General features: G+C 36.8%; 1 protein-coding gene across 1 annotated transcript in view; it reads right to left on the bottom strand.

Moving 5' to 3' along the window:
* LRRC72 (leucine rich repeat containing 72) overlaps positions 1–18,420 on the bottom strand; it is a 41,092-nt gene that overhangs the window by 8,567 nt on the left and 14,105 nt on the right. Inside the window, exons 4-7 of the mRNA XM_059933946.1 lie at positions 13,834–13,915; positions 12,618–12,728; positions 4,624–4,713; positions 3,521–3,673 (exon numbers count right to left, since the gene is read on the bottom strand). Of these exons, the coding sequence (XP_059789929.1) occupies positions 3,521–3,673; positions 4,624–4,713; positions 12,618–12,728; positions 13,834–13,915 (436 nt within the window). The remainder of the gene's footprint in view (positions 1–3,520; positions 3,674–4,623; positions 4,714–12,617; positions 12,729–13,833; positions 13,916–18,420) is intronic.

Raw genomic sequence — 18,420 nt, 5'->3', positions numbered from 1 at the left:
CTATCAAACATTTAGAGAAGAGCTAACACCTATCCTTCTCAAACTTCCAAAATATAGCAGAGGGAGGAACAGTCCCAAACTCATTCTACAAGACCACCATCACCACCATATCAAAACCAGACAAAGATGTCACAAAGAAAGAAAACTACAGACCAATATCACTGATGAACATAGTTGCAAAAATCCTCAACAAAATACTAGTGAACAGAATCCAACAGCACATTAAAAGGATCATACACCATGATCAAGTGGGGTTTATCCCAGGAATGCAAGGATTCTTCAATATATGCAAATCAATCAATGTGATACACCATATTAACAACTTGAAGGAGAAAAACCATATGATCATCTCAGTAGATGCAGAAAAAGCTTTTGACAAAATTCAACACCCATTTATGATAAAAACCCTCCAGAAAGTAGGCATAGAGGGAACTTACCTCAGCATAATAAAGGCCATATATGACAAACCCACAGCCAACATCGTTCTCAATGCTGAAAAGCTGAAATCATTTCCACTAAGATCAGGAACAAGACAAGGTTGCCCACTCTCACTACTATTATTCAACATAGTTTTGGAAGTTTTAGCCACAGCAATCAGAAAAGAAAAAGAAATAAAAGGAATCCAAATTGGAAAAGAAGAAGTAAAACTGTCACTGTTTGCAGATAACATGATAGTATACATAGAGAATCGTAAAGATGCTACCAGAAAATTACAAGAGCTAATCAATGAATTTGGTAAAGTAGCAGGATACAAAATTAATGCACAGAAATCTCTTGCATTCCTATACACTAATGATGAAAAATGTGAAAGAGAAATTAAGGAAACACTCCCGTTTACCACTGCAACAAAAGGAATAAAATACCTAGGAATAAACCTACCTAAGGAGACAAAAGACCTGTATGTAGAAAACTATAAGACACTGATGAAAGAAATTAAAGATAATACAAACAGATGGAGAGATATACCATGTTCTTGGATTGGAAGAATGAACATTATGAAAATGACTCTACTACCCAAAGCAATCTACAGATTCAATGCAATCCCTATCAAACTACCAATGGCATTTTTCACAGAACTAGAACAAAAAATATCACAATTTGTATGGAAACACAAAAGACCCTGAATAGCCAAAGCAATCTTGAGAAAGAAAAACGGAGCTGGAGGAATCAGGCTCCCTGACTTCAGACTATACTACAAAGTAATAGTCATCGAGACAGTATAGTACTGGCACAAAAACAGAAATACAGATCAATGGAACAAGATACAAAGCCCAGAGATAAACCCACAAACATATGGTCACCTTGTGTTTGATAAAGGAGGCAAGAATATACAATGGAGAAAAGACAGCCTCTTCAATAAGTGGTGCTGGGAAAACTGGACAGCTACATGTAAAAGAATGAAATTAGAACACTCCCTAACACTATACACAAAAATAAATTCAAAATGGATTAAAGACCTAAATGTAAGGCCAGACACTATAAAACTCTTAGAGGAAAACATAGGCAGAACACTCTATGACATAAATCACAGCAAGATCCTTTTTGACCCACCTCCTAGAGAAATGGAAATAAAAACAAAAATAAACAAATGGGACCTAATGAAGCTTAAAAGCTTTTGCACTGCAAAGGAAACCATAAACAAGGCGAAAAGACAACCCTCACAATGGGAGAAAATATTTGCAAATGAAACAACTGACAAAGGATTAATCTCCAAAATTTACAAGCAGCTAATGCAGCTCAATATCAAAAAAACAAACAACCCAATCCAAAAATGGGCAGAAGACCTAAACAGACATTTCTCCAAAGAAGATATACAGATTGCCAACAGACACATGAAATGATGCTCAACATCATTAATCATTAGAGAAATGCAAATCAAAACTATAATGAGATATCATCTCACACCGGTCAGAATGGCCATCATCAAAAAATCTACAAACAATAAATGCTGGAGAGGGTGTGGAGAAAAGGGAACACTCTTGCACTGTTGGTGGGAATGTAAATTGATACAGCCACTATGGAGAACAGTATGAAGGTTCCTTAAAAAACTAAAAATAGAACTACCATATGACCCAGCAATCCCACTACTGGGCATATACTCTGAGAAAACCATAATTCAAAAAGAGTCATGTACCAAAATGTTCATTGCAGCTCTATTTACAATAGCCAGGACATGGAAGCAACTGAAGTGTCCATCAACAGGTGAATGGATAAAGAAGATGTGGCACATATATACAATGGAATATTACTCAGCCGTAAAAAGAAATGAAACTGAGTTATTTGTAGTGAGGTGGATGGACCTAGAGTCTGTCATACAGAGTGAAGTAAGTCAGAAGGAGAAAAACAAATACCGTATGCTAACACATATATATGGAATCTAAGAAAGAAAAAAAAAAAAGGTCATGAAGAACCTAGGGGCAAGACGGGAATAAAGACACAGACCTACTAGAGAATGGACTTGAGGATATGGGGAGGGGGAAGGGTAAGCTGTGACAAGGTGAGAGAGTGGCATGGACATATATACACTACCAAACGTAAAATCGATAGCTAGTGGGAAGCAGCCGCATAGCACAGGGAGATCAGCTCGGTGGTTTGTGACCACCTAGAGGGGTGGGATAGGGAGGGTGGGAGGGAGAGAGACGCAAGAGGGAAGAGATATGGGAACATATGTATATGTATAACTGATTCACTTTGTTATAAAGCAGAAACTAACACACCATTGTAAAGCAATTATACTCCAATAAAGATGTTTTAAAAAAGAAATAAAATAAAATAAAATAAAATTTATAGACTACAGGATCCTAAATGGGTCAAAAATCTAAATTCACTAGGGTATGTTACTAAACCTAATAGCAGGTTTAGCTGTTGTGACCAAATAAACATATTTCTTTAAAAAAAAAAAATAATTGCAGAACTAAAGATAGATGTATTCTCGAACACCGAAAATATCATTCAACTTTACACTAACCTTGGACACTATACTCTTTGTTGTGTGAGAAAAGTAAACCTCTTTTTACTTAAGTCACTGTAGTTGGATTTCTGTTACATACAAGAAATTAAATTCCAGCTAATGAAACATTACTGAAGATATTCAAGTTATACTTGCATATGATCACCATCTATGAGAGTACAACAAAATAATAGTGCTTATTTCTGAATGGAGGAATTGCAGATGATCTTTATTTCTTATTAATATTTTTCTATATTATCAAAAACTTATAGCCTTAATTGGTGAAATTATCCAGTGTCAATGGTAATAATAGCAATTGTAGCTTATTCATTGAGCCCTTTATGCTGTGCTAGATACTGGGGTAAGGACTTCAATGTATTATCTCATTGTTATCACATTACCTTATTTAATACACACAAATGAAGATGAAAGTTATATATTTAGGTAGGCTAATAAAATTGGAAAATATTTATTTCACTACATAACTGTTTAGCTTATTGTAAATTGAAGTTATTATTATTATAACCAAATTAACCAAAAGTTTGAGGATTTTTCATTTTTTCTAAATACCTGAAGGTACTCTCTGGGCTGGTTTTTGCTTAAGTGGTGATCTTGGATTCCATGAGGCATCTACTTTTCCTCTGAATGCTATTGATTGAACAATATGAGACTTTTTATGGTTAAAAATCGTAATCATTGATCTTCTTTCTTTTTCTGTAACTTCTGATAAATGCAAAAAGTAATGTTATTATATAACATTATAAATAGATATGCAGAGTGATTCAAAATAGAATTACTTTAAAAAATGGATTTATCCCATGTTGTATGTGAACATCCTGTCAAAATTAATTTGTAAAAAGGCTACCAAGTTATTTCCATAATCTTACAAGTGCTCAATATATGTCCCTCATGTCACAAGGCACAAATCAATCTTATCACATCACATTCTAACACATCACCATGGATGAGTGAAATTGCAGCTGTGCTACATCCCTTCTTTTCCTCATGGCTATGAGGAAGAAGAGGAATAAAAATAAGGTTTTAATATATTCTCATTTAGAAGTTACTCAATTATAAGTTATTAAGAATGTTCAAATCTGTAGAAAGGTAAGTAGATAGGTAATAAAGAACTTCTGGGTAAAATAGACCTCAAAAAATGTAAAATGTAATGCACTGACTGAGGTTGATTTTTCTTTTTTGTGGCTTATATAAATCAGACATATTAGTTTATCTACAATGTCTAAAAATATATCACATAGAGGTTATTATATATGTTTTAGTATATATATACATACATATTTACAGAATTTCAAAGAATATGACTTTTAGAACTTAAATAGGCCTATGAGACTTAGTCCAATTGTCTCATTTTTGAAATAAAAAATTAAGGGTGCCGGTGGGGTCAGTGAATTGGCATTCAACACATTACTGTCAAAACTAGAATCAAAGGGAGACATTTCCTCATGCTCAGTTAGATGGCCTTTCCTATAAAGTGGTCAACAGACATGAATTCCTAAACTATAGCAAATTTCATACAGCAAAAATTTCAAAAATCAATCATTGAAAAACTTCCATTTACAAAGACAATTATTTCCAAAAATCATCAGCAGTTTAAACCACTGAGTTATAAGACTGACTCTCAAATATTTCTCTGCAAGAAGAGGTGTTCTTACGATTTCCGTCAAGCAACTCTACTCCTGGAAGGTGGTAGATTGTGTATAAACGGTACAAGTTATATTGGCATAAAGGGTTTTGGTAGAGAGCTGCAAAGAAAGAATCCAAATTAAGATGTCAGGTTTCGAAATCAGTTATATTTATCACTTGATAAAATATGAGAAATTGCAAGATTAATATAAAACATAATAGTTTGTAAAGCTCTGCTTCACAGACCAATGGTTTCACCAAACCCTTACTTATTCATCGCAGGACTTCCTTTTCCTATCTGTTAAATTCATTCATTCAACAAATATTTTTGGAGTGCTTACTATCTACTAGGAACTGTACTAGGTGCTGAGGACATACCTTTGACCCAAATCTGTCACAAATGAGGAAACTTTTAACATGTCCGTAAATTAATCAGTAAAGGAAGAACTCAGTATCAGTTCTAGAGGGTTCTTTTTTTTTTTTTTTTGGATTTTTTTTTTAATAGTAATCTTTTTTTTATATATATATTTATTTTTGGCTGTGTTGGTTCTTTGTTTCTGTGCGAGGGCTTTCTCTAGTTGCGGCAAGCGGGGGCCACTCTTCATCACGGTGCACGGGCCTCTCACTATCGTGGCCTCTCTTGTTGCGGAGCACAAGCTCCAGACGCTCAGGCTCAGTAGCTGTGGCTCACGGGCCCAGTTGCTCCGCGGCATGTGGAATCTTCCCAGACCAGGGCTCGAACCCGTGTCCCCTGCATTAGCAGGCAGATTCTCAACCACTGCGCCACCAGGGAAGCCCCTCTAGAGGGTTCTTGATGCTGCTCTTTATTAAAGTATTTGTTCATTGGTTCTCTTCTTCCAGTCTCAAAGGTCACATGGGTGCCTGTGTGGAGATGGGCAGAATTGTGGTACACTGTTTTATAATTTTCTTCCTCGGCTTCACACCATTGCACCTAGTTCAGAACATATAAATACCAGTAGCAGCTTCAGATCTCTGCAGGAGTAGAGGTGAAGAGATGCGGGTTTTGCATCTCATCTACCTCTGGCCAGGCACAGGGGACTGGGATTTCCTTGTGCGCAGGTGCTAGGATACTTAATGAACCATGCTCCCTAATACAGGCTGGAGGTGGGAGGCACGCTGATGCGGAAGAGCTCCAGGCGCTTCTGACAGGACATCCCTTAGGCATCAGCATGTAGGTACATTTTTTAAAATCTTCAGCTAGAAGTTGTATTTTATTTCCATGGAAAAGGTACTTTCCCTATTCTTCTTTAGATAATATTAAACAGGGTTATTTCAATACAATGTGAAATAAAACTCTTATAATTTCCACTTGGATATCTTTATCTATTGAATTCCACCTACACGTAATTTCTAGAAAATACTCCTGGACAAGACACCTAGTGAGGAGAACCACTAGATGGCAGTAGCAGAAAGAGCTCCAGCTAGTGTAAAAAAACATCACTCAACAAAGTGAGGCTCATTTAACGTACATTTAAATCTAGGAGTACTGCTGTAGCATTTGACTAATTATAAAATACAAAGAGGTTTGATAAAAGCATGAAAGTATTAAGCATTAGAAACCCAGAAAAAAACTGATTAATATTTATAAAGAAGAGTTTGCAACATAAAGAAGAGAGGGTCAAGGGGGATGCTTGAAAGACAACAAACTAGATAACAACTGAAGAAGTTAATCATCTGAATGTTTTCTCTGCAGGTAATAAAACATTCTGATATTTGTTGTATAAACACAAACTTTTCTGGCTAATAAAATCGTTATAGGTAGCTATTCCCTGTGGAAAACATGAGCTTTAGAGGGACTTAAAGCAGGCAATGGAAGACACCTGGTGCATAATAAACAAAAGTTATGAGGAAAGGCATAAAAGAAAATGTAGAGCCAGGGCAACAAGAAAATTTAAAAGAAAGGAAATATGGATGTATTGGGGGAAATGAGAGGAAAAATGAAATGGATATTTTTCAAAATTTCTTAAGTGACAAAATTGGTTTGAATTTTAATCTCAAAAGACAAGGAATTTCTACTGAGCCTGCGCGTCTGGAGCCTGTGCTCCGCAACAGGAGAGGCCGCGATAGTGAGAGGCCCGCGCACTGCAATGAAGAGTGGCCCCCACTTGCCACAACTGGAGAAAGCCCTCGCACAGAAACGAAGACCCAACACAGCCATAAATAAATAAATAAAATTTAAAAAAAAAAAGAGAGATAAGCAAAACATTCTCTCTATAAATAAATTTTTAAAAAAGACAAGGAATTTAAAGTGGCAGCAAATAATTATAACTACAGGACAGGGAATAGAACGGATGTATATTAAACCAGTAATAAGAACAGATTTAAAAAGATCCACAGGGATCATACATCGCAGTTTGAGCCAGACAAAGAAGAAAAAAGGTCACCCTTCAAGGATATAAAAGCAAAACACAATTGTTTTTAATGAGAGTTTAGGAGGGAGAAAAATTCACAGATGCTTTAGTGCAGAAGTCTGCTCTGTGGTTACTGTCTTGGAGAATAACATCTGACACCTCATAACACTATCCTACATTATAGCAGCTGGGAGTAGAGTCTGCCTTTGCATGTGATGTTAATGGAAAATGTACCAACATCTTTCAATGATGTTTACTTTTAGGATACACTTCATATTCTCTTTTCCCTCTGAGAACACTACTATTTAATTTCTTTTCTTAGTTTTTCTTCCTAGTGCTTAGTTAAATAACTGCTTTATGTAAATTTTTAAACTTCTGGCTTCAGCTAAACAAATCACCAAATTTGGATTTACTACTATTACACTACTTATTAAAAAGGTGTCATAATACTAAAAACTTGATGAGCTTATTGTGGTTCAACATTCATCTCATCATAAAATAAAATCTAAATGACAGCAAGTCAGAAAACTGGGCTATTAAGCCTAGTCTCTGACTAAATTAACTTAAAAAAATAATTAGAATTAAATAATTTTAAAAGAATTTCATTTTTATTATTCTTCACTTTTTTTCTTACTCTTAAATGTTAGAAGGAAGCAATCTTATTTTTAATTCTCTTTTTCCCCCTCTATACTATTAAGCATTTAACATTTTGGATTTATGAGTTTTGGATTGATGCTACTAAAATTACCATAAATAAAGTTTCTAAGATATGATATTGGTTTCCTGTGTCTGAAAGCTCTGAAAACCTTCTATGATGTATGGGTACATTCCTTTAGAAACTATGAAGCGAAATTGTTTACACTTTCACTTTCAATAGGTTAATACTATTTAATCCACCTTCCCTCTAGGCTACTTATAGAGTACACCTCGGTGGCGCCAGCACTGTCTTGCTTATCTTAATTTGGGATTCTGAGTCTAAGCAATTTACATTTACCCAATAATATAGCAAAATGTTTCTACTACCTTACTGCACAAGCTTGAGTTACATGAGTCACATGTGTGAAGCTTCTTCTTATTGAAACAGAAGAGGAAAAAAAAAGTCATCTAAATAATTGGCTCCAGTTAATTTCTTTTTAACTTTTAAGGCAAAATTAAAAATCACCATTTAAATGAACCTGAATGTTTTTCAGACCACCTTTGAAGAAAGTTGATGTAATTAATAATGTACCAACATATCCATTTTAATAGATGGGGAAATGATGTAGAGACGTTAAAAGCAGTTCCATCTGTGCCCATACAGAACAGCCTGTGGAAGGAAGCTCAACTGTCAATGATCAGACAGAGGTTCTCGCTCAAGGTTACTTAGTAAGGTCAGCATCTCCATTGTTACCATCTCATTTTAACTAAAATCTCTGGGCCACAGCATACCACATGATTGTACTGAATATGGAAATGATCCCTGATTCTTAAAAGGCAAACTTGGACTAAAGCAAGGGTTAGGAGAGTGAGGGATGCTGTTTCAAGACAAACAGCAGTGAAAGACCCAGTTGGCTCTTTTTATTGAATGGACTGTTCTATTGTGTTGTTTGGGAGGAGTGGTCCCACCTTGAGGGGCATTTCAGGGTCAAGAGTCTCAAATGAAGAGACCACTGAGACCATAATCCCACGCTGACCTCTCAGCATCCCTCTTCACTCCCTGGCTATTTGCCATCAGCAGTGGACTGCGGCCAAATGAGGAAAGGCAGGACGTGCTTAAGAGCAGAATCTGTAAAAAATGGAGACCTTCTCTTTGAAAGGGGCACTTCCTGTCTCCAAGGGTGAATCTTTAAGTCTCTGCTAGGAAGCAAGTCTTAACAATTATGGAATGTAGGAGTTCAAGTATACTTTCCAATACTGGAGCTTAATGCAACACAGAGAAAATTTGAGAAAAATGAGGAGACTAGAGATTTAGGAACAGGAGAATGGGTTAAATATTTTGTTGCTGTTGTCGGTGGTGTTTTTTCTCTCTGCGCTGGGAGAGAGGCAGGGAGACTGAAGGTTAGTGAAAGTCCGCAGCCACGAAGCAAATCTTTGACACATGTGGATTTAGAAAGAGTTTGGAGGAGGGAAGGGAAGAGGAAAATGGAGCCAGAGGGGGAGGGTGTGGAAAGGTAGACTGCCTGGAGAGAAAAGGTGTGGCCCTCCTGCCTCAGCCTGGAAGTCAGGAATTCCAGTTTGTAGGACCTCACACTCTGCAGCTGGTTTTAGGCCTCTCTGAAGCTCCCAGCCATGTGTATACTGGGTAATCTCTTCCAGTTCTCCTCATTGCCAGTGGAGGGTGCAATGCTGAAATGGATTAGAGGTTTACCCTCCAGGCTATTTTCTCACCCTCTGAAGAATTGTAATTGAAGTGGAATAATAATAATAATATTTTAGCATTTTAAACAGTTTTATAACTTGAAAAGAAAATTTTTAACACTTGAAAATACATGGGGGACTTCCCTGGTGGCGCAGTGTCTAAGAATCCGCCTGTCAATGCAGGGGACAGGGTTCGAGCCCTGGTCTGGGAAGATCCCACATGCCTCGGAGCAACTAAGCCCCTGCGCCACAACTACTGAGCCCGCGTGACACAACTACTGAAGCCTGTGCACCTAGAGCCCGTGTTCCACAACAAAAGAAGCCACCGCAATGAATAGCCCATGTACTGCAACAAAGAGTAGCCCCCGCTCGCTGCAACTAGAGAAATCCTGTGTGCAGCAACGAAGACCCAACACAGCCAAAATTAAATAAATAAATTAATAAATTTATTTTTTTTTAAATACATGGATTTCTTATTGTAGTTAATGAGCTGAATCTAATCTGTGATTGCAAAGGAGGTTCATAGGAACTTAATCAAGGGACATTACTGCACAATATATTTAGTAGCTAGTAAACGCCAACATTTTTTTCTTAATTTTTTAAAATTTATTTTTGGCTGTGTTGGGTCTTCATTGCTGCGCACAGACTTTCTCTAGTTGCGGCGAGCAGGGGCTACTCTTTGTTGTGGTACGCGGGCTTCTCGTTGCGAAGCACGGGCTCTAGGTGCGCGGGCTTCAGTATTTGTGGCACTTGGGCTCAGTAGTTGTGGCTCGTGGGCTTAGTTGCTCCGCAGCACGTGGGATCTTCCTGGACCAGGGCTCGAACCCGTATCCCCTGCATTGGCAGGCGGATTCCCAACCACTGCGCCACCAGGGAAGTCCGCCAACATTCTTTTTGTATAATATCTTTAACCAAAATAGGGCAAGGGTTCAAACTGTGCATATTTGCTACCAAAAATTTTCAGAAAATGCTTTTTTTTGGGTAATCTGATGCAGCATTTTCTCCATTTCAAAAAATGATCCCTCTACAAGATTCTCAGTTGGAACAATTTATTGTCACTATGATTTTAAGTAGAGGTCATTTAAAATGTTGTGACAGGCAATGATATGGACCTTATACTACCAGGCTGACCTAATAGCCTTTCAGAGAACTAGAAAAGGCACTCCTGCACCCCACCTCAGGGCTGACACCATTCTGCGCCCACATACACGGCTGGTAAGGCAGGCAGGGGCTGAATTTCAGACTCCACTTACCCCCCCAACCCCCGCCGCCAGGCACTTTTGTTTAAGGCATAACCCTGTTGACTATGATGGGGCAACCTTGATTGCTAACCTCCAAATCTTGCATTGTAAAATAAGCTTGCTTAAATGATTCAGTTCTTACATTTAGCAAATTGTCCAATTAGTTTTACATCGAGCCCCCTCAGTTCTGTAAGAAATATTTAGGCTGAGAGTTACAAAACTGTAAGCTCCATAAAGGTCTAGATAGGGTCTTTCTTGTTTACTTTTGTGTCTCCATCTAGTAGTGTCCTTAGTGAATGCATGATAAATATTTATTGAATGAATGAATGATAAACAAAAGAAACACAGCGTGAGTTTAAGTTTCAACATTCCTCAGTAGTCTGGTTAAAGCTCTGAGCCCTGCATTTCTACCATTAAAGAGGGAATAATTCTAATCACATCATTGGATTGCTATGAAGATTTAAATGATAATATAATAAGAAAACATTTTCTCAACATTCAAACATGTTGTTATTATAATTATTATTCAAAATGTCAGTTTTTTAAAAATCTATTTACCAATAAGCAGAATTTCTAGACTGTGTGCATCTTAATTCATTATCTACTTTACATAAACCATAATAAAACAATTTTTTGTTGTTACTCCTTCAAACCAATTAATGCTTTACAGAGTTAGCTTAATATTTGAAGCAATCCTGAGAGGTAGTTATTAGCCCATTTTACAGAAAAATGAAGGTAAGAGAGAGTTCAAAATCTAGTATAACCAGTCTTTTAATCATTTAAAGACATTTGAAGCATTTGTTCAGCACAGAAGGGCCAGATAATTCAAATATGCAGGCCAATCCTGATAAGTCTTTCACAGACCTTATCACATCTCAAAAATGAGCATTGAATTCCTTAGAACTTGGGGTACTTTTAATAGTTGGGTTTAAAGAATCTTACCTATAAGAACTTAAATCATTTCTCCTTAATATAGTAGGTATAACTGATTAACACTCAAAATATTTGAAAATTTCAATAACTCTATGTATTGAGCTGATTAGAAGCTCCACCATCAACACCACTTTACACATATTCAAAACACTATCTTTGGCAATTCTGAGAAATGAATAGAAAATAAATAGGAAAAAAACATCTATTTTATGACCTTGTATAAAGAAGTCTACAAACTCTGAAGTTTGAAAACCCATTCACTGCTCTGAGTCTTTTCCCTTGGTCCACCTAGAACCATTTGTTCTGAATTGCAATCGTGTACCAGTTTATTTACCCTTCGACACTATAAGCTTAAAAACAAACAAACAAACAAACCAAACCACTATAAGCTTATTGAGAGTAGGAACTGTGTATTATTTATTTTTCCAACCCATCTCACACTTTCTTCAAATACTGAGGTCAGTTCCTTGCTGGGTGCGATTCAATACATATGAATTGTTTGCTGTTCACCCAACAGGAAGATTACATTAAAACGTGCTCTTTTTTTAGTGTGGGGGGAGGGAGTGTCAGCTTTACTAATATAATTCACATATCACGCAGTTCACTAATTTTAAGTATACAATTCATGGTTTTTAGTATATTCACAGAATTGTGCAACCATCACCACCTTCAATTTTAGAACATTTTCATCACTCTGAAAAGAAACCCCAGACTGTCACTCCCCAGACCCTCATCCCCCCAGCCCTGGGCAACCACTATTTAAAAACAGTTACCTCTCAGTGTTGCTGTCTCGATAGATGTGCCCATTCTGGACATTTATATAAATAAATGGAATCATATAATATGTGCTAAAACTTCCTTTAGAGGTAAAACCAAAAACACAGATTTAAACATGTATCTTCTCTTTTGTTGCTTTCATCATTTCCATGTAGCATGCCATATCGTTTCACAAAAATTTTTTTTTCTACCTGTTGTTCTTTCAAAAATGTATTTTTAAAAAGAAAAAGATCTAGTCTTGTTTTCAGGAATATATAAGTAGTTTTGTTATAAACACTGATCTAATTTAAATTCAAAAAATGAAAAAATGTCCTGTGTTATCACTATTTTAAGTTATGGCCATATAAAAGTGCAAATTAATACTTAGGGTCTTCAGATTTAGCATCCCCTTTAATTCCTTTACTGTTGCCTCAATGTTTGTTAACTCATTGTGGTGCAGCAGGAGTATATGCAACGAATGCAAAGAGTGCAGGCCTAAAAAAATTAAAATATTTGTATAAGATTTTAAACATTTTTAATGCTAATTAAACATGCTAACTAAACAAAAGCAAAGAATACATTACAGCTGGTGAAGGGAGGAATTATTAATAATATGATGAATTATCATTAAGAATACAACAAAGCATAAGAATTCAAATAAGCGACTGTAATTTGGGAATATAGAGCCAATTTCTTTCCACTGTTTCTTTTTCTGTAGCAATGATTTTGTTTGATTCTGAAGGAGTTATTTTCCTTATCCTTATTTTGTTTGTTTTGTTTTGCCAATGTTGCTTAGTTTATAATGCCAATCCAGGAAATAGTTATTCAAATCAATATCTCCCCCAAATTGCTCAACTAAATATTTTCTTTACACAATGGGAAGCCAAATATTCCTATCATTTTATTGATTCTAAATTGCACATTTTCCACATTTTTAACATAAGTGAAAGTGTGTTGTGTCTTTGCAATAACGACATCATATTTGAATTGGCAAGATTTCCTTCCTTTCTTCATGGAACAAGGAATCATACTGGATCTCAAAATTTATGATATTTCAATTCTGCAACATGTAATACAGAGGAAAAATGTTTTGTACCATACTTCTTTGTATCTCATGATCATAGTATATCATGTACTTTTATACCAGGCTTGAAATTGTCAGTTTACAGATTGTTGCAGGTACAAAATTAACTGAGAGTGAAACAGAAATTTGGCTGGGAAAAATTATAGCCTGTGAAAACATTTAAGACTATTTATGAAGTCATTATTTTTTTATTAATGCTCCCAAACATTGTTAAAATTTGCTTCCACAATATCTAGTTTGTGTCCAACTGTGCAGTAGAATGGCAAAATTTCTATGTTAAAAAAAGATTCTTTTACATCTTGAATAAGATACATGACAATATTGAGTTAAAACCATAATCAAACAGCACATCTTAAAATGAAATGTACACAAGAACATTAAAAAATAACAACTTCCATCATATATTTTCAACAGAAATGTTAAAACAGATTATTGCATGCCATGAGCAATACCATAGTTGAAAGTTATTATTTAATTGAAAATCAATTCAATCAAAAGACAAAATTTAAGACATACCTTGTATATCAAATATTTCATTGTTGTTTAGGTATAGTTCTGCCAGACAATAGTTTCTAGTTATAAATGTTATTCCATGGAGCTGAAAATGAGAGTTAGAGAACAGTATTCTTTCTACAATAATTACATGTAATTATATATAGATATAAAAATTTAATAAGAACCATAGAAGTTCAACATTTGCTGTTTTTATTAGTTATGTGCAATCTTTTGATCTGGGCCATGAGTTTATGTCTGGATTGTCTTTGAAGATACGTATGATGAAAAGGGTGCTTTTAGCTAACTTAATACTCGAACTTCTCTTACCACATCTCCACCAAACTCCCTGAAAGGTTTTCAAAGCCTCTGGAATCTGGCCTAGTCCTTTTGCTCTCACAACCTTCCCTACATTTCTGTGCCCTATAGTCACATTGGATTTGGCTCCATATATCCACTAATTCACCATCACATATTATTAAGTGCCTGTTATGTGCCAAGGGATCTCTCCTCTGATAATGCTGAATCGTTTCTGCATCTGTGTATGAGTCACGATTTCTCTTTGCCTGCATGGCTTTTCCTCCTGGTACATTTCTGATTATTCTTAAGGATCTGCCCTAGGCTGGCAAGGCCTACCCAACCATGCCTGAGCAGGCTGCCACAAGAAGTTTCCACTGCTCCAGAGATTTGTTGAGACCGTTCTTTGATCTCTGCATCTCACCGCTGTCTTCTTGCTCTGTTTTGACCCACTTTTTGTTTCTCTAAACTCCCACCTGCTCCAGCACTTTAAGTCAGATCTCCTGAGAGATGGTCTAATTCTGCAGTCAGTGCTCTACCTTCCCTCCCCAAGCTCTACCTCCGAGATTGTCTAACTCTGAGTTCTCTTTCTTTATGCCCCAGTCTATGAACCATCTCCTCTTCTCAGGCTCACTGTCCTTCGGGGCAACAGATCTCAGTTTAGCCGAGGACTGTGTAATCTGAACACACACAGGAGGTCAGTGCTAACAGCCCAACCGGCCACCATCCCCAAGGAGAAGACAAGGCACAGCATAATCCTGTTACTTTACAGCTCATCTTTTTTTTTTTAAAAACACTCAGTGTATCTCTTTATTTATTTATTTATTTATTTATTTATTTTTATTTTTAGCTGTGTTGGGTCTTTGTTGCTGTGTGCGGGCTTTCTCTAGTTGCAGCGAGCAGGGGCTTCTCATTACGGTGGCTTCTCTTGTTGCGGAGCACAGGCTCTAGGCGCGGGACTTCAGTAGTTGCGGCACGTGGGCTCAGTAGTTGTGGCTTGCAGGCTCTAGAGCACAGGCTCAGTACTTGTGGCACACGGGCTTAGTTGCTCCGTGGCATGTGGGATCTTCCCGGACCAGGGATCGAACCCGTGTCCCCTGCATTGGCAGGCGGATTCTTAACCACTGCACCACCAGGGAAGCCCTCATCTTTTTTTAAATAAGGCCTTTCCTGACAACCCCCCATGCCCATGAATCTTCCTTTTCTTGTCCACATCCAACACTTCCTATGACTTGTGCAATTACTTGATCACTAGTTTTGTGTCTTTCTTAAGGAAAGAAATGATGTTTCTTCAGTCTGTTATCCTTCCCACCTCTCCATTCTCCTAATGATATGGTGAAGCTGCATCTTACTTTTAAGATTAGATTAGAAATTCGGTGTACTTTAAGAATTGAAAATAGTCAAAACACTCTTGAAAATTCCTCAAATGCACCATTAAAGTACATGATAGGAGTATTTAGCTCTAAACTGAATTCAGAAGTGTTTCTGTTACCCTGCAAGGAGAATCCCACTACTTTTTAAAAAATATTGACTTTATAACCTCAATAAAATTTGACAGATTTGTTTAAGTTATGAGGATGAGGCATGGTAGAGTCATAACGTGGGGCTAGTATGTTCTAAAAGCAGCACTTAAGTTAAATGTAACAATGCTAACTTTACTGCTTAATACAGGATCTAGCAGGGAGAAGAATCATATGAAATAGTTATTGATCAAGTGCTTCCTAATTTATATATACAGAAATATATGCTTATGTCTGTAAATTAGTTTTACATGCTTATTAAAGCCTATCACAGTAACTATTGTCATCAGTTAAATAGAACTGTTTTGACCTTTGATGGATTGATTCAGGTAGACAGATGCCAACCTATCTGATTTAGTGAGGATTTATTGGAAATTTTACTCATGCCCTCTCGTATCTCCGAAAAGCTATTTTAGATTTGTAATCAAAGTTTGAAAATGGGTTTCTTTAATGAATTTTCTTTAATTTTTTCTTATATTTGTAACAGTCACAAATTATGAAGCTATAAAAGGCACACGTGCTGCTCACCTCATTGTCTCACAGTCTCATCTGTACCTAATTATGTGAGCACTCATGCAGGAGAACCACCAGTAACTGCACTTCAGCTTTGTTAAGTCACAGGAGGAGCCATGTTTCCCCCAGGTAGGAGAGACCATTCAATACAGTGAGGGGCGGGGGGTCCCAGTTGGTTTCCCATCCCTTTCTACTCTTCCTGCTGGCCTCCTGACAGCAACTCACTACCTTCCACCCTTCCCCTCACCACTCCCTGATCTAATGAGAGCCACACCTAACATCAGCCTAGAAAGAGAACACCAGGGCAAACCATGACTTTTTCTTCTCTCTTTTTTCCCAGTTGCCTGCTCGACCACACATTAACAGAACATTCTAATTAGTTGAGGTTTTAATTTCTCTTGTGTTACACATTAATGCAAGAATACTAATAAACTCAACCATTTCATCTTGATTATAGAATAATAATTTTCCCAAGAGCATTAATATCTTTGGACCATGATTATTGGAATTTTAAGATTGTACCATTTGTTGGGGCGAAATGAATGGGAGGAATGTAGTGAAAACAGATAAAGTCAGATCATGAGAATCTTGGGGAACTAATAAAAGATTTTGTGCAGAGGAGTGTTATTGCCCAGTTTTATTTTGGAAAAAAAAAATGACAGGGAAGAGTACTGTTTAGAGGAGGTAGTAAGTATAACAGCAAGAGATGAACAAAAATGGTGTTATGCTAATTCAGAAGAATATATGGGTCCCAGAGTAGAGTAATAACAGTGGGAGAAGAGCAAAGTAGAGGGAATTGAGAGATAATTCCAAGGCAGAATTCACAGGACTTGAATAGACATTGCAATGTACCAAGTTGTTGAAGTCAAGATCTAGGAATGGGAGTTGGAAGACATGCTGATTGTTCTGACACTTAAACCATTGTTAAAGTAAAATGTTATTATAATTATCCATTTAGGAAAATCTACAGTACTGAGCCTAAGGATTGCCATGGGATTTATATTGAATGTGACATTCCACAAATCATATATGTTAGCTCAGGGCTTCGCACATAGCAAGGGCTCAATAAACGATAGCTATTAATATTTACTATTTAACCATTATTATTTTTTATAGAGCTGGGAGCACTTACATTTAAGGTAAAGCTCTTACAGGTAACCGCTGAGGTACTAGTGGGGAAAATTTTACACCAGCATGAATTTAAAATTAAGGAGGCATTCTTTTAGGGCAAGATTTCTCAACCTTTACAGCTATTGACATTTGGGGCCAGATAATTCTTTGTTGGGGCTGGGGAAGCTGCCCTGTGGATTGTAGTATGGCTGGCAGCATCCCTAGCCTCTATCCACTAGATGCCAGGAACACACACACCCCAGCTGTGAAAATCAAAAAGGTCTCCAGACATTGCCAAATGTTCCCCTTGTGTGTGGGTGGTGTGGCAGGGGTTGCAAAGTCGCTCCTAGGTGAGAACTGCTGGTTCAGAGTCAAGGGGACAGTCATATCTTTTAAGTGCTTATTATGACCCAAGCACTAAGCTAGATGTTTTCACCATTATCTAGTATGATCCTTACAATAGCCCATGTTATTTGTTTTGTTCCCTTATTTACCTAGGAGGAAACCGAGGCTCAGAGAAGTTAAAAAACAACTTTCTCAAGACAACAGAGCAAGGGTTCAAACCCAAGTCTGTCTGACTTGGATCAAAAGTTGGTGTATAGTACATCATACATTATTGTACATTAGTACATTATTTTAGTGTGGAAAATGTTATTATAAATAAGTATTTTGATTATGTTTTAGATGAAGACGTTTATAAACAGTGACCTTGCCAGAATAGGTACTTTTATTTAAATTTAGTTTGTAAAAGTTGTCAACTGTTCAGTTTTTGTTACATGGTAGAAACTCAGATTCCATTTTGGACAGTTGCTTGGTGAGGCATTATATACAGGTTTCTCATCAAATGCTTACTCTAATCTGTGACAAATGAAATATACCAAAGTAATGCTAGGTCTTCCAGAAACAGAAGGATACCAGCATTGTGACAACAATATTATGAGCTCACGACTAAACGTCTGTAAAAGAAAAATTTTGAGGTAATGAGCCAAAACACAAATAGATCAAATGTATACAGACCATTTGAAACTGTAGTATAAAATGCAAATCACTTAGATCACTCGTCTGAGCAGGCCCAGTTTCTTAGGAAAGCTGGGAAAGATGAACTGACCTAAAATTCCCTCAGTCAGGCTTGCTAAAAGATGAGACAAGGCAGGGAGTCTTCAGAAGTCCT

This window comes from Balaenoptera ricei, chromosome 9 (assembly GCF_028023285.1).
Source record: "Balaenoptera ricei isolate mBalRic1 chromosome 9, mBalRic1.hap2, whole genome shotgun sequence".
Classification (NCBI taxonomy): Eukaryota; Metazoa; Chordata; class Mammalia; order Artiodactyla; family Balaenopteridae; genus Balaenoptera; species Balaenoptera ricei.
This window is presented reverse-complemented; position numbering and strand designations above follow the sequence as displayed.